Below are 27,021 nucleotides of genomic sequence, written 5' to 3'. Positions count from 1 at the left end.
AAGAAAGAAAGGGGGAAGGGACAGGAACAGAGGAAGGAAGCAAGGAAACTTATGAAAGGGGAGAGTAAGAGAGGAAGGACTGAAGGAAGGGAGGGAGGGAAGAAGGTAGGAAGGAGAAAGAAAAGAAGAAATAGAGGAAGGGAAGGTAAAAGAGAGAAAGAAAAAGAGCAAGAAAGAAAGCAAGAAAGAGAGAAAGAAAGAATGAAAGAGAAATAAAAATAGAGAGGGGGAATGAAAGAAATGGAAGGAGGGAAGGAAGGAGAGAAAGCAAGAGAAAGAAAGAAAGCAAGAGAAAGAAAAAAGAATGAAAGAGCAAGAGAGAAAGAGGGAAAGAGAAAGAAAGAAAGAAAGAAAGAAAGAAAGAAAGAAAGAAAGAAAGGCAACTTCAAAGAAAGGCTCACTGAGCATCTCTCACTCTCTCTCTCTTTCTATCCCTCTTTCTTTCTCTCTCTTCCTTTCTATCTCTCCTCTTCCTTTCTCTCTCCTCTCTCTCTCCCTCTCTTTCTACCCTCCTTTCTCTTCCTTCCTTCTCTCCCTCCCTCCCCTCCCTCCTTCCTTCCTCTCCATTTCTCTTTCCCTCCCTCTCTTTCCCTTTTCTTTCTTTTGGTCCACTTCTCTCTCTCTTCGCGCCTCGCCCTTCCCACCCGGCCACCCGCGCGCGCTTACCAGCAGCAGGAATTCAAGTAAGCCCAAAAGAAGCCATTGGCTCCGGGCGGCGTTCATGGCCCCCCCGAACCCCCGGCCCAGCACTTCCGGAAGCCGAAAGGCGCGGCTCTCTTGCTCTTGCAATCCTCGGGGGGGACACAAGGCCGGCGGAGAAGCCGGCCGGGCTCAGCCCTCTCCTGGCTTCCCCAATTCCGCTTCCCCAGCAGCGCAGCTTCGCTTCCAGAGGGCTGAGCCAACCCCGCGGTCTTTCCTCCTTCCGCGGCTGCCATCGGGGCTCCCTGCCTGTCTGCCGGCCTCCCTGCCTTCTTTCCTCGTGGGGTGGGAAGAAGGTGCGGGCCGCAGAGGCAGAGTTTGTCTCAATCGGAGTTGGGGAGTTTTTGGCGGGTACCGGGCCCGGGCCCCCCCCATTTTCCAATTTGGCCGGGGCCCGGGACGCCGCTACCAGTAATACCCGTCTATCGGCGGCCCTGCATATAACTAAAATTTGCAAGAAGAAAAATACTCAACACTTGTATTCAAAGAGCTTCACCGCTGTTATCCAATTGCAATTGTTAGAAAAATTGACTAAGGTAGGTCAGTGTCTGAAATAATATGGAAACCTTGGGACTATAGGGACCACCAATTAAATATGAGCCAACAGTGTGCAATGGCAGCCAAAAAGCCAATGCAATCCTAAATTGCATTAACAGAGAGATTCAATCAAGATAAAGTGAGGTACTAATACCACTCTATCAAGCCTTTGTAAGACCACATCTCGAATATTGCACCCAGTTTTGATCACCACACTATAAAAAAGATGTAGAAAAAGTGCAGAGAAGAGCAATCAAGATGATTAGGGAACTGGAGACTAAACATATGAAAAATGGTTACAGGAACGGGGCATGGCTGGTTTAGTGAAGAGAAGGATCCGGGGAGACATGGTAGTAGTGTTCCAATATTTGAGGGGCTGTCACAGAGAAGAGGGATTAAACCTGTTTTCCAAAGTATCTAAAGACTAGACAGGGAATAATGGGTGGAAATTGATCAAGGAGAGATTCAACCTAGGAATAAGGAGAAATTTTCTGACAGTGAGAACAACCAATCAAACAATTTGCCTTTAGAGATTGTGGAAGTCTCCTACTTGGGGGGTAGGGCTGTACAAGATGACCACAAGGTGTCAGCGAACCAAATAGCATCTGAGAAATAAATCAATTTCCATGCCTGTGCTCTCATGCAGGATTCGATTTATTAACAAAGCCATTTCTGGATTCAACTTGATTCATTCCAACTCTGAGTCCCTTAAGATTACATCCGGGTCAAAGCTCATATCACATCCTCACACCCACAAGTGCAATCATGAGGACCAATCCGATGCAGGAATTACTGGTTCCTTCCTTTGTTCAGTTTACCTTGGAGTCTGCATAAAAGAATGTAAAGGAATATGTAGTGGCATAGAAACATAGAAACATAGAAGACTGACAGCAGAAAAAGACCTCATGGTCCATCTAGTCTGCCCTTATACTATTTCCTGTATTTTATCTTACAATGGATATATGTTTATCCCAGGCATGTTTCAATTCAGTTACTGTGGATTTACCAACCATGTCTGCTGGAAGTTTGTTCCAAGGATCTACTACTCTTTCAGTGAAATAATATTTTCTCATGTTGCTTTTGATCTTTCCCCCAACTAACTTCAGATTGTGTCCCCTTGTTCTTGTGTTCATTTTCCTATTAAAAACACTTCCCTCCTGAACCTTATTTAACCCTTTAACATATTTAAATGTTTCGATCATGTCCCCCCTTTTCCTTCTGTCCTCCAGATTATACAGATTGAGTTCATTAAGTCTTTCCTGATACGTTTTATGCTTAAGACCTTCCACCATTCTTGTAGCCCGTCTTTGGACCCGTTCAATTTTGTCAATATCTCTCTCTCTCTCTCTCTCTCTCCCTCCCTCCCATTCCTCTATTGCTACCAAACTGTGTCAGGCAGACTTTGAGCCTGACACAAGGCTCCTTCCAACTCTGTTAATCTGTTAATCTATTTATTTATTTATTTATTTTTAGTTCACCACAGTCAATTGACTTTCAGGCCCCACCCTCAATAATTTTCAATAAAATATTTTCAATCAAAAATAAAATAATTAAATCAATAAAGCCACACAACAGCATCAAAATAGATATTCATTATGTGTTCCTTAGTTAGTGCAGGGCAAATTCTTGATATCATCTTTGAACTCTATCACCTTATACCGGCGAAGGACTGCCATCTTTGGCACTACCGGTGTGCCCTCCAAGACCGTCGCAGATGTGCACGTGTGCGTTGGCGTGAGATTTGGCTCCCACACAGTGAAGGGCTACTAAAACTTTTACTACCACATTGTGGGCATGGCTTCTGCAGGACGCCCTGCATTTTTTAAAACACCTTTCACTGTAAATTGGATGCTCTGGGGTAGAGCTCCATTTTCGCTACCCTACTGAGTCTCCCCCCCCCAATCCGGGCAGCAGCCCACCCCTGCTTCCACACATACGCAGAAGCAAAAAATCAGCAAAAATTGCTGAAATCTCACTCCTGCGAGCATGTTCACATGAGATTTCACTTGCTGCACTTGCACAGAAACAAAATCTCATGCATGTGCGTATGTCAGGGACACACAGCTGTATGCTCATCCCAAAAATCGCTACCGGAGCATAACACCTGACTGTTCCGGTAGCAGTCCATCTCTGCCTTATACCAATAATGTAGTCCATCTGATTTCTGTGTAGTTCATCTCCTACAGTCCATGCATATAAGTATTTATAATATAAAAATACATTATATATAAGTGTTCAGTTGAAAACTGTGTTCACGATATGGAAATAATCAGATCAGTAGAAATTATTATGTTGATATCCTGCTTCATTTTGATACCTAATCCAAGCAGTCTAACTATTTTTTCCCCTCTCTATTCTTTCCAGCTTTGGAATTCTAGTCTCCAGCCATAAAAAGCATATCTGGATTACATGTTTTATCAAATTCAAATGGAACTTGATCATAACATTAATCAGTATGGTCTTCTACATCAGTAGCAGGCACATAAACTTGGACAATTGTCCTATTAAAAAGAGGCCCTCAAGGTCCAATTCATAGTATTCCATTGCCCGTTGCATTGTACCCAATAGGTGCTTGCTATTGTCTTACTGCTTTCATGAAAGCACTGACATTCCTTGCTGCCAAAAGGACTGTTTCAAAAGGCAATGACAGTTTGTTTTTCCTTGAAATTATTTTACTTCCCATCCAAGAAACTGCTTCAGTTATTTATTTTCAAAGAAAAACCAAATGCTTTTTTGAAAAAGCAACTTTTGGACATCCATGACCTGGATGATTGAGAATCTGCATAGACAATAGAATTCTTTCTTTCTTTCTTTCTTTCTTTCTTTCTTTCTTTCTTTCTTTCTTTCTTTCTTTCTTTCTTTCTTGATTCAATTTGATTTTTTATGCCGCCCTTCTCCATAGACTAAGGGAGGCTTACAACATGTTAGCAATAGTACTTTTTAACACAGCGAGAATATTGCCTCCACAATCCAGGTCCTCATTTTACCCACCTCAGAAGAATGGTAGGCTGAGTCAACCTTGAACCGGTGATGAGATTTGAACCGCTGACCTGCAGATCTACAGTCAGATTTAGTGGCCTGCAGTACTGCACTCTACTTGCTGCGCCACCACGGCTCTTTTTTAGATCCCATGTGGAAAATAGTATGATTTTCTGACTGAAATTATCCCAGTTCAGTCCACTGAGATTTCTCTGATGCCTAAGATGTCATTGTGTAGTCATCTTTTCCTACGCTGAATTTTCCTGTGTTCCTTTATTTATTTTATTTAGCTGTAAAGCACTCATCCATCTATCAGAAAGAATGTCTCACATTCTCAAGGGTAATCCTGTCTTTACTACTTCAGTTTTTCTTTTTCTACCTGGCAACATCAATAATGATACGTCCCAAAGGCTTTAATCTATCTGCATCGTAAAGACTATTAGTGCTCCAAAAGATCTTCAATTCTTCTTCAGTAGCTTGATGAAGACCAACTGGCCTGAGGGAGCCATCAAATGGCACTATATCATCAATCACTATATAGTGCCTCTTCATGTTGTTTTCCTGTTTTCCTTCATGTTGTTTTAATATACAGTGACACCCTCTCTTACAAACTTAATTGGTTCCGGGACCAGGTTCTTAAGGTGAAAAGTTTGTAAGACGAAACAATGTTTCCCATAGGAATCAATGGAAAAGCAATTAATCCATGCAAGCCCAAAATTGACCCCTTTTGCCAGCTGAAGCGCCCGTTTTTCACTGCTGGGATTCCCCTACTGGGATTCCCCTGCAGCATCACAAAAACATGGAAGTCTGGAGGTGGGGCTTCCCATGGAGGGGAGCCTCAGGGGAATCCCAGCAGTGCAAAAACGGGTGCTTCGCTGGCAACGGAAGTCCAGAGGCGGGGCCTCCCAGCGGTGGCGGTGGGTTTGTAAGGTGAAAGTAGTTTGTAAAAGAGGCAAAAAAATCTTAAAGCCTGGGTTTGTATCTTGAAAAGTTTGTATGACGAGGCGTTTGTAAGACGAGGTATCACTGTATATATATTAAAAAGGGGAGGAGTGGTTTACCGTTGTCTTTCTTCTACAGAGTATGAAATGAAGGTTTTTTTCCCCCAGTGTCATTAAAATTAGTGTCTTTTTCTGACCTCTGTCTCTGTAGAAGTTGCCTGCTTCCTTTTGTGGAGCAGCTAAAATGCCCTTCATATATTGTGTGACCTTGCTTAGGATCACCAGTTCTCTTTCTTCACCCTTCCCAGAAACCCTTCTCTGCCATGATGTGGCAACTGAGAAGATTTGAGAGGGTTGACTGACTTTCACTCTGCAAAATGAAAAAGGATGATGACCTTGTGGGGGAAGAGTAGAAAATGAATTATTATTCCAAAGTAATTGACCTTAGCTGGAAAACCAACTCTTGTCTAGATTAGCACTTTGGAAGAAGAATTGATCAGGCTGATCAGCCAGATGTTTTCATGGAGTAAGATTTGACTTCTAAAAGGCCATAATACTATTGATCCTGATTGTTGCATAGATATTTATCATTTCTAGGTTCATTCGAAAGCAATGCTATAACAGTTCTTTTTAAAACTGAATTTACAGGGTGATATTTCTCAGAAAGCACATCTCTTGACTCCCAGGACTTATTCAAACTGACCTTTCCATGTCTTAACTGCTCTATTTACTGAGTCAGAATAGGAGAAGATATATTTCAATGTCCAAGCCTAAGACCAACGTCTAATGTTTTGTGCATGATCACAACATAATCTCAAAGGGGGATACTCTATAACAAGAAACTATTATTCCAATACGCATTATAAATTCAGATAAGTCTACATGTTTCTTTGTTTATTTCTAAAAAGTTAGGAATATAATGGACACACAAACATGACACACACTACGAGAGAAAGATAATGAATAGTTATACGTTGGTGAATACAATGGTAATAATGCAGAGCAATTTGTTCTATGAATTAAATGAAAAACGTGGCTATAAGTTCATCTTCATCATAATATTTTATTGATCACTGGTAAAACATATTGATGGTGCACTGGGATAGTGAAGGATTTAGTTGGCTGATTATAACATAATTTTTATCTCCAATATTTATGTATCGTAGTGATTGACTGCGGTCATCCTGGCATTCCTCCAAATGCGATCCTTTCTGGAGAGAAGTATACATTTGGATCTACTGTTCATTATTCTTGTTCGGGAAGGAAATCATTAATAGGCCAGGCATCTAGGACATGCCAATTAAATGGACACTGGAGTGGAACAATGCCTCATTGCTCAGGTACCACATTTAAAATATGTGAAAGTGCTTTTGAAACCATCCAATACAGCTTTCTTTTTGGCTGCTCTTGTTTCCTTTTCACAACTTCAAAACCAGACCCCATTTAAATCACAAACAGCTGTAATCAAAGATAGGTTTCACATTAGGTGCCCTCATCCACATATAGAGTCATAAATCTAGAAGAGAAGTAGTAGATTTCAAACAACATTTAAACTAAATGTTCTACCTTCTACCGCACAAATCCCAGCGGCCGATAAGGTCCCACAGAGTTGACCTTCTCCGGGTCCCGTCGACCAAACAATGTCATTTGGTGGGCCCCAGGGGAAGAGCCTTCTCTGTGGCGGCCCCGACCCTCTGGAACCAACTCCCCCCAGAGATTAGAACAGGCCCCACCTTCCTTGTCTTTCGCAAGTTACTCAAGACCCACCTATATCGCCAGGCATGGGGGAACTAAGACATCTCCCCCAGGCTCTCTTATATTTTATGTTTGGTATGTATGTGTTGTATGGTTTTTTTTAACAGTTGGGTTTTTTTAGATAATTCTTATTATTAGATTTGTTCTACTGTCTATGCTGTTTTTTATTGTTGTTGTGAGCCGCCCCAAGTCTGCGGAGAGGGGCGGCATACAAATCTAATAAAATAAAATAAATAAATAAAAGGGAAATAGTAAATAAAAGTACTAAATGGCATATTCACACAAGTTAAGGACTTGTATGTATATAAGGAAGAAAGCAGAAATATGTTTCTGTGGATTAACTCCCATATGGAAGTTATACTTAGTGATCTTGAGAAGGTACATCTTCTACAGTAAAGTAGCAGATTTAATAATTGTCTTGTGCCAAATGTTTTGTCCAATTCTTTAATCACAGAATAGGAGGACACTAAAACAATGGACACTATTTCTATACTACTGTATCTAATAAATATGATGATGATTATTATTATATGATTATTTGCTAAAGGGCATATAAATGTTTAGATGGAATCCTTTCTCATATTCCAGATGTAACTACAAAAGTAGGAATAGATTTCACCATTTGTTACAATGTTTGTAATAACTTACAAACTTGAAGCTCCAGAAAGTTCCAAATTATTTTTCCTGTAACGTGTATCACATTTTAGCCTTGGTAAGCTGAATTTTTATTACAATAACTTGGACACTGGTTTTTTTCCTCAGTTTAATTTACCCTGAAGATAATTTGATTCTAAACTAGATTGAACTGGGCAGTTTCTTTTTAAAAAAATACCATGGAAATAAAGCACTGGTTTTATTTTATAAACAAAATCAAGAACTATTAAATAAGGGACTTGAAATTTCTTTGGTCTGAGTACTGTATGTTCTAAATTGAGAAAGTCAGTGTACAATTACCAAGTCTGAAATGGTCACCCCCCCCCCTTTCTTTAGTAGCCTCCTTTTATTTTTGTACTGATTATAAATTTATTCCTCTTGTTTCAGGTTGCTAGACAATATAACCTATACAATATAACTCTAATTATTCTACCCCAAATGATATTTTCCAGGTGACACAGCAGGGACTTGTGGGGATCCAGGAATCCCAGGTCATGGTTCTAGAGAACAAACTAATTTTAGAACTAAAAGTGTTGTACAGTTCTCTTGTGAGCTTGGTTACATCCTTCATGGATCAGAACAAAGAACTTGTTTGGGAAATGGAAGTTGGACAGGAAAGCAACCAGAATGTAAAGGTAAATTATTTTTATAACTACAGTGATCCCCCGAGTTTCGCGATCCCGATCATTGCGAAAGGCTATATCGCGATTTTTCCACCCGATGACGTCACTCCCTTCCTTTCTCATCTTTCCTTCTCTCTCTCTTTCTCTATCTTGCTTCTTCCTCTCTCACACTCTCTTCCTCCCTCTCTCATCTCTTTCTTTCCTTCTCTCTCTTTCTCTATCTCTCCCCCTCTTGCTCTCGAGCGGCAAGCGAGCAGCCGGGTGGGCGGGCGAACAGGCAAGCGGCAAGCGAGCAGGTGGGCGGGCGAACGGGCAAGCGGCAAGCGAGCGGCCGGGCGAGCGGGTGACGGGCAAGCGGCAAGCGAGCAGGCGGGCGGGAGAACGGGCAAGCGGCAAGCGAGCGGCCGGGCGAGCGGGTGACAGGCAAGCGGCAAGTGATCTTGGGGTTTCCCCTTTGCCTGGGCGGCGGGGAAGACCGGGGAAGGTTCCTTCGGCCGCCCAACAGCTGATCTGCTCCGCAGCGCGGCAGCAGCGAGGAGCCGAAGATGGGGTTTCCCCGTTGCCTGGGCAACGGGGAAACCCCATCTTCGGCTCCTCGCTGCTGCCGCGCTATGGAGCAGATCAGCTGTTGGGCGGCCGAAGGAACCTTCCCCGGTCTTCCCCGCCGCCCACATGCAAACTCCACCATCTGCGCATGTGCGGCCATGGAAAAAGGGGCGCGCATGCGCAGATGGTGTTTTTACTTCTGCACCACTACATCCCGAAATATCGATTATTGCGAGGGGTCTTGGAACGGAACCCTCGCGATAATCGGGGGATCACTGTATAATGGTGTGTTGATTTTTAAAATCACTACATATCTTTAAAACACAAAAATAATTAAGTCATCATATGTTTGAAATCTATTAGCTACTTATATTAACCTTCATGACCCTAATACACTCAGGTATAGTCTTGATGACCTAAAATTATATATATATAGACAAGACGAAAGTACCAGCCTGAAGATGATGAACATCACCAGGAATCTCTGAAACTTATACAGGAAAAAACCTGAATATGTCAAAATCTCCTGTACCACCTGTGAAAATCTACGAATATATATATATATATGTAGATTGTTCTGAGTTCGGGTTTTGCCCCGTGTAATATTTTGCATGTCTATGCGACGTTTTGGTGAAATCACAGTCGCCATCATCAGGCTGAAGTTGTAAGCTTCGTGCTGCTGTAAATATGATGTCAAAGCTCCGCCCATGGAATTCCCTATTGGGATTCCCCACCTCCTTTCCAGCCTACAGATCGGCCGAAAATGCCGCCGCCGATTGCAAAAACGGCGCTCCACTGAGCGGCGCCACCCGGCTGTAACCTTCTGAAACAGCCGGGCGCTTCTCATTGGCCTCCGGAACTCGAACCCGAACTTCTGGGTTCGGCATCGGGAGAACGCCAAGAAGCCGCCCCCCTCCCCCCGGCTGTTTCACAAGGTGACAGCCGGGCGGCGGCACTTCTCTGCGGCCTCCCGAACCCGAAAAGTTCGGGTTCGGGAGAACGCCGAGAAGCCCCCCAGCTGTTTTAAAAGGTGACAGCTGGGCGGCGGCACCCAGCCATTTTGCGATTTTTTTTCTTTTTGCACGCATTAATCGCTTTTGCATTGTTTCCTATGGGAAACAATGTTTCGTCTTACGAACTTTTCGCCTTACGAACCTACTTCCGGAACCAATTAAGTTCGTAAGATGAGGTATTACTGTATGTCTGTACACAATTTATATTCTCTTTCCTAGAGATAGAACACAATTCAGAGTTAACATTGTCAGGAATACTAAGTGTTTTTGTGTTGTTGTTCTTTTAAAAATAGTCACAATCACAATAAAATGAACTCTTCCAGTCCATGACAGAACACAAAGTATGCTAATATAGATTTTTCTACTTCAGAGGCCATTCTGCCATAGTGAAGAAGTTGTCATTTGTCATTGTCTTTATAGTTTCATTGTAGGCCAATGACCATCATTCCATTTTTTTTCATTTTTTGTTTACCAATAAACTCCTTTTTTAAGTATATTTGAAGTTATATTTTTCCAACATACATACATACATTTGATTGCTGTTTTGTATAATTTGTGCAAAGCATGAATTTTAGATTCAACTCTCTGTGCTACAGTTCACTTTTTAATTCAGATATAGTTAACACTTGCATACTTATTTTTTGTAACTATCCTTCCTAGAATGATGCTGTTATATCTGTGTTTTTCGCTCACAACCTTTCCATAAGATACTCTTTTTGTCATTGTCTTGGCTGGTCTCTTAAAATTAGCACATTTTATGCAAACTAAAATTCATGTGTGATTGACATTGATAGCATCTGGCATCATTGTATTCACTGTGGGAATATCATTTGTTCCAAAGAATTTGAACAGTAATTAGTGTTTGATGGGACACAAACATCTGAGTACAACAAAACAACTTGGTTTTAGCATTTTTAGTAACATTTGAATACCACACCAGCAGAAATAAGCATGTACCTTACAGGTGTGTAGGGAGCAATACAGATTTGTTTATCTTCAATAAATGTGTGTATTAAATGGCTGTTTACTGCTTGCAAAAACTAGCTAGATTTATAAATATGGTTAGTTATAAGAGTTTTCGCTTTTCACAAAATCAATTATTATGAAACATATTTAAATTACAGTTCAATTTTATATTAACTAGAAGTTGGGGATCTACAATGAGCTACAGTGATTTCAAAATGATAAATGCAACCTGACTTCACTACACAAATGATACAATTATTTCATTTGCATGGTGGAAAATTCACACACATGCATATACATGTATAGACACATGTATGTGTCAAAATGGCCTGAAAATACTGAATTACAACACACAAACACACACACACGGGAAATACATAAAATATTTGTGAATTTTGAAACTGGATTCATTCATCCTGGATTTTTTCTTAAAATAAAATAATATCATAGATAAGAGAGTGAGATCATGCTAGATGTTATTAGAGACATGCTTTCTAATTGTCTACCAAAGTTGAATTGGCTGGGTTTGTTAAAGTAAAAAAAAAAAGATTATTTATGTTAAAAAAAGATTTTCATTAGGTAGCCATTTTGTGCCTTGTAGCTGTAGGACTGAATAATTTATTTACTTTTCAGAATGCTCATTTTCCTGCTCAGAAGCTGTAAATGATCAGAAAAAAATGATAACATTTGATATAAAAATTAAGTTGATAAAAGCAAACTGTTTCACCTTTTCAACAGTAGAATTAAAAGTAAAAGTAGAAAAAAATATGTTTATGAAAAGCCACAAATTTTGAACTATGGTTCAGCATTTTAATTCAATCTGTGTAGAAATTTATATGAAACAATATTTATGGTATTCTAAAAACTTTAGCCATATTTCAATCAAGAAAAATTAAATAAAGGTTCCATTTCAGCTGAATATACAAAAACCTTGAAGGAAAGCTCAAGACATTTGGGCAAGACTGATGCCACAATGAATGATTTTTATCTTTCACATAAACTACTCTTTAATGAGTAAATTGGATTGTTAGTTGCAACTTCAATTATTTAAGTTATTAAGTAATTGTTCTCTGTGTTTGTTTTCCTTCCCAATTCTGGCATTTTCACACTGATTGTTCAAGCTGTTCAGTGTGGTAACCCTGGAACAACAGCTAATGGGAAAGTGTTTCAAATAGATGGCACAACATTCTCCAGTTCTGTGATTTATTCCTGCATGGAAGGCTATATTATGTCTGGACCTTCTGTACGACAATGCACTGCCAATGGAACATGGTCTGGTTCCTTGCCAAATTGTACAAGCAAGTATCTATTGTTCTTACTATTATTGCAATCTATAGGATACCACTTACAGCTTCTATATTTGGGGAAGTCAGATTGGGGACACAGAGCATGATAGTGCCAGACTCATCCCTGTTTCAGATTTATCATTTCCTGCTCCCCTAGGACCAGGCTTCCAGAGCTTGACCATTCAAGGTTGTTCCATGCAAACCAATGATGTTGTCATAGCTTCTTTACACACCGAAGGCACAGACAGCCTAGAAACTTGATGAATCCATCAAACTACTCTTCTGTAACTTATGATTCATCTCCAATGTTCCTTGCCCTTTGTCCTTACTTTCCTCTGTTTTTATCTTTACCCACTTGACTCCCACTTTTGAAGGGAAGAGTGGTACTCTCTTTCATTGGCCTGCTAGTGTTAATAGTGCTACTAAGGCTCTGAGATTTTCAGCACTCAATATAATGGCTGATCTGAGTGACTAATGACAGCAAAGATGGGTAAGGATTTTTGGCCGCAGATATAAATACCACGCAGTCACTGAAAGTCAACACTGTCTTGATGGCACATGATCAATAAGTTTCTTGGCAAAAATGGAAAGAATATTACTGCCCTCTTACTGTAATGATGTACTATTTATTATATGTTGATGGAATCTTTTGTAATGAAAGGAACTATACTTTAGGGTTAATGTACAACTTTGTAGATGTTGTTGTGAGCTGCTCCGAGTCCTCGAAGAGGGGCAATTCTTGGCCCTGGATGCTCCATACCACATATCTCATTTGGGCTAAAAAAATATGCCCATCCCTGGGTCTACCAGAGTCAGATTTCCTTGAACCATTAGATAAGGCTGTATCCTTTGCCCCCTTTCACAATGAGTTATTTTTGGGTTGGAAGATAAAATACTTGTGTTCTGACATATTATGTCAAACTCTAAAGCAGTGGTTCTCAACCTTTCTAATGCTGCAACCCTTAATATAGTTCCTCATGAAGTGCTGACTCCTCAATGATAGGTCTTGTGTCAATTCTGCCAACGGAGCTTTAAGCTGATTGGCAGGATGGTCAGAAGGACACCCCCATAGTAAACACATGATTGGTTGGATTGTAAAAATATGTTCCAAAGTGCCAGAATAATTTTTTTTAATTCCTAGCACCATGGGAAATTTGTCTTTCCCCATGGTCTTAGGCAACCCCTGTGAAATGGTTTTTCGACCCCCCCCAAAGGGGTCCCAACCCCTAGGTTGAGAACCACTGCTCTAAAGTATTGTTTCCTGAAGTTGTTCAAGCAACCTCTAAAGGGACAACTTGCACAAATTTTGCTAAATAGAATTGTCTTCTCTTTTCAAGTTAGCATAGTAGGTGGGATGCTGAGAGAGAGAGAGAGAAAAAGAAGATCCTGTTTTATTGTCCCACCATCTTGATACAAAAGATGGTGGGCAGGTAAGGGAGAACCTTTTTGGCAGCAGCTGCAGGAAACTGCCAGCTAGGCTGGAAGAAGCAGTGAGAGTCAAGCATGGGCTTACCGTAGAGTCCTTGCATAGCCCCAAGAGGCATAAGCCTGAACTCCCCTTCCAGCCTAGCTGGCAATTTCCCAATGGCAACAATTTGCCCTTGTGAATCAGTATTCAGAATTCTGCCATTCTTATCTTAATTCAAGCTTCACAAAATTAGAAAAGGGGAAATGAAAGCTTTAGCCCTAATTCCTTGACAAATGGTTTCTGTAATTAGTAACAAATGTCACCTAATGTGACAAACTCAGCTTGCTTATAAAAGCTGCTGCACAAAGGAAGTTGCCATAGATATCACATTATACAATTATTCCAGATTGTTCACCTATTAAAATGAAGTCACCCGTTGTCATATTATTACATCTTCATTTCCCCCCTCTTCATAGTAATCAGTTGTGGAGATCCAGGAATACCAGCCAATGGATTGAGATACGGGGATGATTATGTCGTTGGACAAAACGTTACTTATATGTGTCAACCTGGGTACACAATGGAAGCCAACAGTTCCAAAATTCGTACTTGTACTAGTAATGCTACGTGGAGTGGAATGCTGCCAATTTGTAAAGGTATTGCTTTGAATCTGAATACATGAATGGGTGGATGGAGAAAGGGAGAGGGATGGGAGAGGAGAGGAGAGAGACAGAGACAGACAGAAATGGCACTGGAAGTGAAAGGAAAAATCACAATTAGGTGAGCAATTTAGTTAAGAGGCAATTGTTAACACAATTTCATAAGTTTCAAAACACATTTCTCCTTCCACCTAAATTCTTTCTGTAGCTAAACTCCCTCTTATCCAACCAGGCCCCTGGCTATGGCTTTTCTAGGATTTTCCAAGATGATTCCCAGACACCATTACGGAGAAATATGTGTTTATAGTACGACTTCAGTTCTCAACTCATTCGAACTTTCATCACATTTAGTACTTGACACATTTTTATTGAAAAAAAATTGTCCTGGTATTCATCTTTGTTTGGTACTCGATGTTCTGCAAAAGAAAGTGGGGGGCTATGTTGGGAAGATCTCTCATGTAGGAAAAGGGACAGATAAAAATTCCTTCCCAGCTGAAAAAAAAGGCAAGTGGTAAGGTACATGGTTTGTTTGGTGCTCATCCTTTTTAGTACTCACATGCTTCCCGGAACCAATTAAGGATGAGTACTGCGAACTTGATTTGGCTTCAAAATGATTCCCTGATGCAAAGCATGTACTGATGGAGCAGAATAACAAGTAAATACATATAGGTAGAAACTAGATTTAGAATGGTTCCTTCAACTTTATTTCCTGAAAAGTCAGAATTATATCTAATTGCATCCCTCCCGATATCTGTAGCATGTCTTTCATAATTCAAATAGTGTTCCGCAGAGTGACAAGAGGATATGCCATTTCAGATGAGAATATAAAATAGGAAATGTGTTATTATTAACTTTTTATATCTTAACCTATTTTAGCATCCAAATTGTGACGATTTGTTTTTTTTTAGCTACTGGATTATGTATCTCAAAATAAAGAACTAAAGAAACAGTCCTTCACAACATTCTTTTTCCTTATGTATGTGGCTGCATAATTGTCAAAGTGTCCATTGAAATGGCAAAAAGCTGTGAACATAATACTTAAGCAGAAAAATATGATATGCACAATAAAGAAAAACAAATCAAAACCATACAGCAACCCTTTTTTTCTGAATTAGCACATATGGTTATCTTAGTGAGTATAGACACAGGAGACATTTGCTACAGCTGCTATGCTAATGACTCTAAATGTTGTTACAGCTGTTACCTGTCCAACTCCACCCCAGATTTCTAATGGAAAACAGGAAGGAATAAATTTTGATTGGGGATTTAGCATTAGTTATGTCTGTTCACCTGGCTATGAATTATCATTTCCTGCTGTTTTGACTTGTGTTGGGAATGGAACCTGGAGCGGTGAAGTCCCACAGTGCTTACGTAAGTATTTTTTTTTTTATATTTGCATTCCAGGCTGATAGTTGTTTCCATTCAATCTTAAAAGAAAACACAACAAAAGAAAAACTATTGATATATGTAAGAAATAGCTGTAAGGTTTTCTTTGCATACCCAATGAGACAATGTGGCTCAGCGGCTTAAAAGGCTCCACAGAAGGTCGATGCTTTGGTAGATTGAGTCACTTTGTATGACCAAGTGAGCTCCCATCATTTGCCTCCTTTCCTGCAAACCTAGTTATTAAAAGCATGCTACCTGCGAGTAGATAAATAGGTACCACTTTTGGTGGAAAGGTAACAGTATGTCATCTTTCACTGGACACTCTTCTATGGTGTGGTATGATACTGGCCACATGATCAAAGAAATTACTGTGGACAGCATTGGCTACAGGCCTAAAGAAATGGAGATGAGAATTGCTCCCCAAAGTCTGCTACAAGAAGTGAAATAAAACCCACAGAGATCCTTTTATCTTTATCACATACACAAATCTAACAAAACTGCAAAGTCCTTTAACACACGACCTTATAGACGACCCTCACTCTGTCAAAGACCTTGGAGTACTCATGTCTAATAATCTAAGTGCCAGAGCCCACTGTAACAGCATTGTAAAAAAAATAACGCATTAAGAGTTGTTAACCTAATCTTGCGTAGCTTCTTCTCTGGTAATATTGTACTGCTAACTAGAGCATACAAAACATTTGCTAGACCAATTCTCAAGTACAGTTCATCTGTCTGGAACCCGCACTGCATATCGGACATTAATACAGTTGATAGAATCCAGATATATTTCACGAGAAGAGTTCTCCACTCCTCTATTCTCTATGCTTTATGCCACCAGACTTGAAATTTGGGGCTTAGACAACTTAGAATTATGCCATCTTCTGTCTGACCTAAGCATAGTACATAATATATTAAGGTAAACTAAACAAAATTTATTGCAGGAAATATGACTACAGCAACAGAGTGGTCAATGCCTGGAATGCACTACCTGACACTGTGGTTTCTTTCCCAAGCCCCCAAAACTTTAACCTTAGACTATCTACAGATGACCTCACTCCCTTCCTAAGAGGTCTGTAAGGGGCATGCATAAGCACAACTGTGTGCCTACCATCCCCGTCTTAATGTCCCCCTTTATTTGTATCCATTTCATGTATTAATAACCATGTTTATACTTCTATCTGTTATTTTATACATGCTTGACTAAACAAATAAATAAAATAAAATATCCATTACAAAGCAAGGGACAAATTACGGTGACCACACAGGTGCTTGTGATCTCTTTCATTTTTGTGTTCTAGTCATTTTTTTTTCGTTAAAGATCTTAAGAATAATAATAATAACAACAGAGTTGGAAGGAACCTTGGAGGTCTTCTATTCCAACCCCTGCTTAGATTTAAATTTAATCAGTCAGTTGTCAGATGCTGTGCCAACTAAACAGTTCTGGTTGTTTCTTTGTTTATTTTATTCCTTTAAGTGTGTATTGACTTTTGGCAATTACTTGGAGAAAAGCCTGCAGTTTTCTTGGCAATATTTTTTTTTAATTGGCTGGCCATTGCCTTATTCCTAGGATTAAAGGAGAATGACTGGCTCAGAAATATTCAGCAAGTTTCATGCCTAAGACAAGAACTAAAATTCATGGTATTTATCCTTAAGCCTTGACCAAATTAATTCTTGTTTGTTTTAAAGTCTTCAGAGAGGGGCGGCATACAAATCTAATAAAACTTAAACTGAAAGCTGGTAAGCAAAAAAACCTAATTAAAAACAGAAATCTTATTAGCATTAATCAATCAATCAGTGATGCTTTAGGGAGGTTTAATTATAGTCATAGCCAGGATAAGAAAGGTGGTGATAGATTGCAGTGAAATGGGGAAGTATTGGGGGGGAAGTCCCAATTTTTATGGATAATAAAACTAAAGGTGAATTTTGCAGTGACTGATGTTAAATACTGAAAAACTTCCTTCATATCTTAATGCACTCCTATTTTTCTGAATGCTCAACACTGCATCATATTTGAAATTGAAGATAGTCCTTGACTTGCAACAATTCATTTAGTAAGTAGAGGAAGGAATACTTTGTCTCATACAATATTTGAAATGTCTAAAGCCAGTTTGTCAAACTTGACAAAATGTCAACAAGAGCTAGTCTGAACACCAGGCAAAAAACTTTTTTTTAAAATTGTGGGTGACATTTGTAATGGCTACATCTGTCAGGAATACAGAAGAAAATCCAGCCTTGTGTCTCTGACAATTGGACTTCTGTTCCAGTATTATATTAAATTACCGATTTATGCAGAAGTTTTTATTAGCATAAAATTGGTGACACTGATGGATTTTGCATAGCTGCAGATTTCATTACAATAACAAATGTATGCTCACTTTTTAACAGAACATTTTGTGAATAGTTCTTTCTTTTTGCTGTTGGAAAAAAAAGTATTACATTTTTAACAGAATAAATTAAATGGGCTCAAAGAGAAGAGAAATGATACTACTTCTTTCACAATAAAGGGGGGAAATCACAAATAAAAAAATGAATACCACTGTTGTTTTTACATTCAAAATTCCAGTGATATTATACAATGTAGAAATGCTGCATTTTGATCAATGGATTAAAACACAGTTATTTTACGCAACACATCTTGATCATTTTCCTAAGTCTTGTAATCTTTTTCAATCGCTACAGGATCTTCCTGTTTGATGTGATTTATGATGGCAAGAAGATTAGATCTTTTGAAGGTTTAAAGCTCTTTCATGTTTTAGTTATTACAATAATAAGTGTTTATACAGTCTGTTAGTGAGTGGAGGTCATTGCATTCTACCTTTTTGGCAGTTGATTTTTTTATAGCTGGAATTGTGATAAAAATGTGCTTATGGTGGCTGAATAACAGAAGAAGCTATGGCATCATTAATTAACAGAACAGAAGGAAAAGCTCTATTTGACCAAATAAAGGAAGAAGACAATAGTGAAGTATGAAAACAGTAAGATGAAGGAAGTAGAAAACATGTCTTCTGAATTCATTTTTCAAGCTGTCCAAAACATTGCTCCTACACTTGATCAAATATAAAGATTTTTCAGTCTGCGTTTTTGCAGAGATGCCCATTACCAAGATTACAAGAGTAACATGAGGACTTTGCTAATCACTCATGCCTTCATCACCTGATGGCTTGACTACAGCAATGCACTCTATATGGGGTTGCTCTTGAAGACAGCCTGGAAGCTTCAATTGGGTCAGAAGTGACAAAGCAACCATTCTTCATATGTTTTAGTCTCCAGTCCCCTAATCATCTTTGTTGCTCTTCTCTGCACTCTTTCTAAAGTCTCAACATCCTTTTTGCATTGTGGCAACCAAAACTGAATGCAGTATTCAGCTGATGATACCCATGCCAATTCAGTGAAGCGGTGGATGTGATGTGCTGGTTCCTAGAACCTGTAAGGCTCTGGACGGGGGCCAACAGGCTCAAACTCAACCCAGATAAGACCGAGTGGCTGTGAGCATTTCCTTCCAAGGACTATTTGATTGCCCATCCATTGTGCTGGAGGATGAAACATTGACCTCCTCAGAAAGGGTCCGCAACTTGGGTGTCCTCCTGGACCCACAGCTGAACCTTGACCATTATCTCTCACTTGAGGCCAGGGGGACCTTTGCCTGGTGTACCAGCTGCAGCCCTATTTGGACCAGGAGGCTCTGCGCACAGTTGCTCAGGCCCTCATCACCTCCCACCTTGATTATTGCAATGCGCTCTACATGGGGCTACCCTTAAAAAGTGTTTGGAGACTACAAATTGTCCAGAATGCAGCAGCGCGAGTTGTCATGGGTGCACCTCAGTATACCCATATAACATCCATCCTCCGCAAGCTGCACTGGCTGCCTATCAGTCTCTGAGCACAATTCAAGGTGTTGGTTACCTATGAAGCCTTATATGATATAGGGCAAGATTATTTACGGGACCGTCTTCTGCCACATATCTCCCAGAGACCAATTAGAGCACACAGAGTTGGACTCCTCCAGGTCCTGTCAACCAAACAATGTTGACTGGCAGAACTCAGAGGGAGCCTTCTCTGTTGTCGCCCCGGTTCTTTGGAATCAACTCCCACCCGATGTCCGCACTGCTCCCATCCTGCTGATTTTTGTAAGGCCATGAAGACCTGGCAGTGTCGGCAGGTTTGGGGACCATAAATTAACACCAACTGACCACCTTTATGAATATGACTCTGTATGAATGATGTGAACATGTGTTGTTGAGCTGCTCTGTTATGATTTTTATTAAGGTTTTAGATTTTTTGACTTCTTTGTTATTGTCATTTGTAATTCTATATGGTAATTTTATATTGTTGTAAGCTGGCCTAAGTCCTTCAGGATTGGGCAGAATAGAAGTCAAATTAAATAAATAAATAATAAGTGTAGCATTACCAAGGCCTATAAAGTGGTATTAAAACTTCATGTGATCTTGATTCTATCTCTCTGTTAATGCAACCTAGAACTGTGTTGGCCTTTTTGGCAGCTGCTGCATACTGCTGGATCATATTTAAATGGTTGTCCACTAGGACTCCAAGATCCCTCTCACAGTTACTACTGTTGAGCAATGTACCACATATACTGTGCCTATGCATTTTGTTTTTCTTGCCTAAATGTAGAACCTTACTTTTTTCACCATTGAATTTCATTTTGATAGCGGCCATTGTTCAAGTTTGTTAAAATCCTTGTGTATTTTCTGCCTATCTTCTAGAGTGTTGGCTATTCCTGTCAGTTTGGTGTCATCTGCTAATTTGATAAGTTCCCCATCTATCCCCTTGTTCAAGTCATTGATGAAGATGTTGAAAAGTACTTGGCCTGAAACAGAGCCTTGGGGTACTCCACTGCATACATCCCTCCATGTAGATGTAGTTCCATTGAGCACTACACGTTGAGTGCGGCTGGTTAGCCAGTTTTGAATCCATCTTGTAGTGTTGCTATCTATCCTATATTTTTATACTTTATTTAGTAGTAGATTATGGTCTACTTTGTCAAAAGCCTTACTGAAGTCCAAGTAAACCACTTCGACAGCATTTCCTTGGTCTATTAATTTTGTCACTTTGTCAAAGAATACCATGAAATTAGTCTGGCATGATCTGTTTTTGACAAACCCAAGTAACATTAAAAGACAACATTAAAAATAAGTAACCCTGTTACTTTTTTTTTTGACAAACCCAAGTAACATTAAAAGACAACATTAAAAATAGGTAACCCTGTCACTTATTATTAATGTTGTCTTTTACTGCAGTGGAACTTGTAAATGTATTCTTTGGGAAAGGACATATTAATGAAACAAGTCAATGTAATTGTATTACCTCTTCTACATTACTGCAATATCAGGGCTAATATGCCTAAATTGGACTATGTCTTCAGCCGAGTTTCAGGCCTACCTTCCCAGTTTTCTCTGAGTAGAATATTTCTTTCTCATTGCTCAGTTGCTCTGGTCAAATCCAATACCCATCTTCCCAGTTAATGTTAAGTGACATAAAACAGATGCCTGATTAATTTTCTTTTGTACTTACAGTTAGGATGTTGTTAGAAATAGCAAGGTGTAAGTACTGCTGACGAGGAGGACCCCCATGACTTATTCTCTACTACAAAGAGTAGCATTTTATCTGCACAGTTTCCCAGGTCTGGGGGTGTGGGGAAGACTGATGTGCATTGCCATGATGTGTAGTTTCTATGGTTACATACTCAGACAGAATTTCTAAGCACCCAGTAGTGGTTAGGAAAAGGCTGGAGAATATCAATGCATGATGTAATTCCTGCAAATATTATCTTATTAAAGCAATAATCAAATAGCAAAAAAAAGTGTGATATTTGTTTAAGAAATGTTTTAAATGTTTTCTTGTAAGTCTCTGTCCTTGTTAACATAGTTGGCAATGAACAGAAAGAATGTTGGACCCACCGCATATTAACTATTAGCTTTTGACATTTACACAGAAGAATACAAGTAAGATTTAGACCATTAAGAATATGATTTATATTTACACCTTCTGTAGGTATATGGGTACATATTGCAGCTCCACTTCTTATTTTAGAACAGGTTTTTTTATGATTATAAAAGGCTTCAAGCTTTCCATTTTTCATCGCATACAAGTCTATACCTCTGAAAAGAAATGTCAATATGTTTTCCACATGTTTTTCTTTTCTACAGCAAAGTTTTGCGGTGATCCAGGAGTACCTGCTCAAGGCAAAAGGGAAGGCAAAAGCTTTATTTATCAATCAGAAGTCTCTTTCAGTTGTAATCTTCCATTTGTGTTGGTTGGTTCCAGCACTCGTATATGTCAAACAGATGGTACATGGAGTGGCTCATCTCCCCGTTGCATAGGTATGGTGACATCTTTCCTAATTGTTAGCTTTCTATGTTTTTATTTGTTTGGTTTTTTACAACAGTGTTTAAGTTGTGTGGGCTTCAACTGCTAGAATTCTTTGACCACGTGTGCTGTTTTCTTCACTCAGAATGGAAACATAATGGTGGTTTAGTAGTTTTATTAATTGTCCCCAGTAATTCCCTTCACTAAAAACCTCAGAACTTTCCCAGACAAAAGCAGACCAATATTAGTCCACAGATGATGGCCAATAAGTACATAAGGCACTTGAAAGTTTTCCAAACAAGACAAATATACCAGGCAAGAAAACTCCAGAGTTCACAAGGCACAATCCAAAGTCAAGGCAGAATCACAATGACCAGGAAACACACAGTTAGGAAATTAATATGTTCCTGACAATATGTCATTGTCTCCATCTGTCTGCTTTGCTAAATAGCCAGCTTGTGATGCAGCAGATCCAGAGGGACAAGACGGCCTCCTTGCAAATAATTGAGATGATCTTCTCTATGCCTGCCTTTTCTCTGCCCCTATGTGTTTTTGGATCAGTTGCAGAAAGCAGTTCCTCCTCATCATCACTAACTAGTGCTTCTGCATCTTTTCTGTACCTGAAGCTTCAGGACTATCCTGTTGTAGCTGCACTTCAGCCAAATCACACTTAACGGGCTGCTCAGAGCCATTGACCAACTCCCATCTCAATGTGCCTGGGACTGGTTCATCCTCCTCTAAACTAATATTTGGAGAGGTATCTGTGTGAGTCATTAAACCATGATGCTGGTTGTAGAATTCTGAAAGTTGATGCCCAAACATTTTAAAATGGTCCCAATTAAAAACACTGCTATACTCTTTCCTTACAGTGCACCCCTAAATAGTTACATGCTACAATATTCTCAGGAGCTCATTTCTTGTTTAAGTGGACATAAGATTGCAACTAAATTTACTAAAATATTGTTTTCATCTGGCAGCTTTCTACAAGTCATTGTTGCTTAACATGCAATTGGTTAGTGACTGTTCAAAGTCACTAATATCCCCAACAGACTGCAATCATATGCTCCATTTTGATGATTGGCAACCAGCTTGCATTTACAATAATATGCAGTATCCCATGTTTATGCAACCATATTTTTTGGCACCCCCCCCCCCCCTCATGCTAGTGTTTAGTTTCTGATAAAAAAAATAGCACCATTGGGTATAAAGGATTCATTTAATGTCTGGGCATTTGCTTGATGGCCAGTCCATAAGCAAACCACAGTATTTGCTTAATGGCCGAGGAAGATTGTAAAATTGCTGCAGTTGAAAGTTAAGAATTACCTATACAGGAAAAAATCCCATTCCCGCTCTCCCATGTGCACACTTTTGGAGCCATTCTACCAGCAGTGGTTTAGTCCTGGTTTGCCCCAGTTCGGTGAACTGTAGTCGTGACGGCAGGAGGCTCTGCCTGTGCACTCATGACACTTATATGCATGTGCTGTAGCATTGCAAGTGCGGGGATGTGCATAAGCGAAGGGATTTAGAACCCACTACTGCATTCTGCATTGCTAAAAGGGCTCTTAGTGTAGTTTTTCAGCAATGAGAGATATAATTCAAAAGGTATTCAAGAAATATTCTCTAGCCCAAATAACAGAGGTTATACTGCACATGTGTTCTGGGTTCTAGAATTTGGGATTCGTTTTATTTTTAAAAGCTCAAGGTACAAAGGTAAAATATCAAACTTAGAAGTCCATATGTTACTGCTTTCTATTGCCTTACTAGACTCCATTACTATTTAATTACTATTCAATGTTGCTATTATATAACAGTGTTTCCTTCTTAAAACACTATTCTGCCTTAATTCCTATCTCTGACATTTCTTGTATTCTTTTTCTACTCTGGTACTAGCCAGCATGTAGAATATTTTCAATTTTCTACACTGTACTTTTATATTTTTACTTTTCCTTAATGCACTTCTGCTTTTGCTGTGCCTGTTCTCGCTTGGACGATTTGCTCTTTTTCAAAGAAAAGCACCTCTCCCTTAAAAAAAACAACTGCTTTACTCTGTTTGCTGGTGGTTGCAGAGCTTCCAAAACACACCTCTCTCACACCTGTTTCAAGGTTGAAGCATTTTTGGCAACTCTGCCTTGCTGACACTGGGGACAAGGCCCAGACAGGAGCACAGGTGCCTGCAATTTTTCTAAGCAGGCTGCTCTTCCATAACTTATAACGGGATGTATAATTGCATCTTCAGTGCAAAATTGCAATCATACCAAAGAAAAGGTTCTTATGCACTAATGGAATATAAATTTGGTAATGTGTAGAACAGCTCCACTGATGTCAGTTTATGATCAGTAACAGGTGACTAACCTAATGTCCAGTTAGGAAATTCATTCTAAGTATGTCTGCAAGGATAACAATAGCACTTAGACTTATATACTGCTTCACGGTGCGTTACAGCCCTCTCTAAATGGTTTACAGATTTAGCATGTTGCCCCCAACAATGTGGATCCTCATTTTACCCACCTTGGAAAGATGGAAGGCTGAGTCAACCTTGAACCTGGTGAGATTTGAACTGCAAAATTGCAGGCAGCTGGCAGGCAGCAGAAGTAGCTTGCAGTACTGTGCTCTAACCACTGCGCTACCATGGCTCATATCCATCCTATTGATTATAGATTTATATTATGAAATGTTTATATCAATTGTTCTTTGTGGACATTTAAGCAGGGAGGGAAAGTTACCACTGGAAATGCAGAATTTGGCCTGTTGTCTCTTTAGTATTGGATAGCTTTACTGGGACAATTTTCATAACCAATAAATAAGCATGAGATACGAAGGATAAGGACACAAGAATCAAAGGGTAAAGCATTTGGACTCACATTTTTTTCTGGCAAAAATCCTTGCATTAATATTTTATGAAAAATGAGTTTCAATATTCACACTCATTGAAAATGATGATGCTTCTGAAAAATATTTGGAAGCATTTGGAAGACATAACTTTTTTTAAAAAAAAAAACTATTTTATTTCACAAACTTTTTTCTTTTTTTGCAAAGAACCTACTCGGACAGCCTGTGAAAACCCTGGAGTTCCTCGTCATGGATCGCAAAACAATACCTTTGGTTTCCAGGTAGGAGTCCTACTTTTATTGAATAAGGAAGAGGGATAACTTTCTTATCTCTCCTGAGCAGACGTGTCAAACTTGCAGCATCATAGTGGCATCGCGTGATGCATCTGGACTTTTTTTTTCATTTTCAGTAAACATGGGCCTGAACAACACGTGATGCATTTGGCCCAAAGGCTGGGAGTTTGACAGTCCTGCTCTTGAGTATAATTCAAGTTTCAGTAACCATTGAATTTGATTGTAGCTTTTCTACATCCAAATAGTCATTACCATTAATATCACTGAAAACCACTTAGACTAAAGTTTCCTTTGTGTTTTAATAAAGTTTAATTATGCATGGAATTTTAATCATATTCAAATTCCAAGCAACTTAGTAAAATTTAACACACACACACACAGAAAGAACTGATAAAGAAATAAAGGGAGACTACTATATACCTATTTGAGCTATTTAGCTCTCACCAGCTAGCCATACACTTTTACACTTTCAAACCTGGGCTGCTTGCCTTGCTAGGCAGTACTTTTACCCCCTAACCAACAAGTTCTACTCCCTTATCAACTGATCCAGGGATTAAATATTTTTTTGTTGAGTCACCTAGTATATCCAAATATGGGAGGGAGCATATTGTTTCCTTCCAATACACACACACACACACATTTTATATATGCTAAGGCCACTACCTTACAAGGAAGAGCCCTGGGTTCATATCCCAGTAAGGGTGTGGCTACCTGATGAGGGCAAATAATCCCAAAATAGATCTATAGTAGTCTCCCTTCCTTTTCATTATCAGCAAAAATATGTTACACACACACACAATGTTAAACTACATAAATAAAGCAAAATGTTGAAGTACAAAGGAGGAATATGTATTCAGTGGAAATCACTATCATCTGGATTTTTCATGTTAATTGAAATATTTCTAATTTTAATTTTGTATATATAAACATTTTAGAAATAACTCAAAATATCCAAATAGCAACATAATCATATTAAACCAATGGCAATAGTTCCAATAAGAACTATAGGGAGCAGTAACAGTAACAATAGGTTTAAATACTTCAAAATGGCATTACTGTCAACGTGAGAATATTTTACTACATTCTGCATATTTTCCAGTTCTGGTTAGATATAACCAGGTAATTTTTGGTAATTGAGTTCAATCTCAACGAATGAAGGTTATTCATAAGCTCCATTCATTTCAAAAGCTTTTCTCCTGGAAAAAACCTTTAAAATGATTACAATCTAAAGTAAATATATTTTTCTATTCATACATGAATGAGATTGCAATTATTACTTTAACAAAATAATAAAATACTGTATGACAAAGTTCACTTTTCTCTAAAACCTGTTCGATATGTAAAGAAAACTGCAGTGTTAGTAAAATAGGGATTTTATTATGATTTTATATGATTTTATAAAACCATATATGGTTTTATATGATTTTAAAGTATATAATTCCATGCTATATACATGGAATAAATGGAACAAATAATTTTCCAAGTTCTGTTTTGCATTAAGAATAATGCTTGACTGCAGTAGCTGCAGTAGCAGTAATGTTAGCTCTATGTAAAGACAGATGATAGAGGAAAGAACTAGTGATAGGCAAAGCTTCTTGAAATATAGCTTAGCTTAAAGCAGTCCCAGATCACTATGTTCCTTGGCCTCCTGAAGCACAATTTTCATGAGATGGTTCAAAATGAATTATTTGATGTTGTTGCTAAGCCATTTCCTCACCCAGAATCAAATTCATAAACATCATCCTAGGTTTATTGGGTTTAAAAAGTGCTATCCTTTTACATTCAGTCTTTGATTATCTTTAATGAGATTTGCTTTCCAGTCAACATTTTAACAGCGTGTCCATGTGCTTCCTCCATTCCACCACAGTAGAGGTTTTACCCTCAAGGCAGCACTGACATTATTCCTGAAGAAAAGGTCACATTTGCAACTTAAAGAGGGCAGTAGGAAAATGAGAAGCACGGCCCTGAACAAAATAAATGGTTTCTCCAATACCTGTCAGGCTTTTCTTCTTGCATAAGCATAAAACGAAGCAGTATTATAATTTCAGAAATGAGAATCTCTCTGGAGAAGCAGAAGGAGGCAAAATCTGTGATCAAATTTTGAAGGTTGTTTTCAATGG

At 39.0% G+C, this 27,021-nt stretch overlaps 1 protein-coding gene across 1 annotated transcript in view; it reads left to right on the top strand.

The window, feature by feature from the left end:
- CSMD3 (CUB and Sushi multiple domains 3) overlaps positions 1 to 27,021 on the top strand; it is a 615,639-nt gene that overhangs the window by 525,750 nt on the left and 62,868 nt on the right. The window contains 7 exon segments of the mRNA XM_070748648.1: positions 6,323 to 6,496; positions 8,018 to 8,200; positions 11,835 to 12,011; positions 13,884 to 14,063; positions 15,264 to 15,437; positions 21,620 to 21,793; positions 24,816 to 24,889. Coding sequence (XP_070604749.1) covers positions 6,323 to 6,496; positions 8,018 to 8,200; positions 11,835 to 12,011; positions 13,884 to 14,063; positions 15,264 to 15,437; positions 21,620 to 21,793; positions 24,816 to 24,889 — 1,136 coding nt within the window.

Source organism: Erythrolamprus reginae, chromosome 3, assembly GCF_031021105.1.
Source record: "Erythrolamprus reginae isolate rEryReg1 chromosome 3, rEryReg1.hap1, whole genome shotgun sequence".
NCBI lineage: Eukaryota > Metazoa > Chordata > Lepidosauria > Squamata > Dipsadidae > Erythrolamprus > Erythrolamprus reginae.
This window is presented reverse-complemented; position numbering and strand designations above follow the sequence as displayed.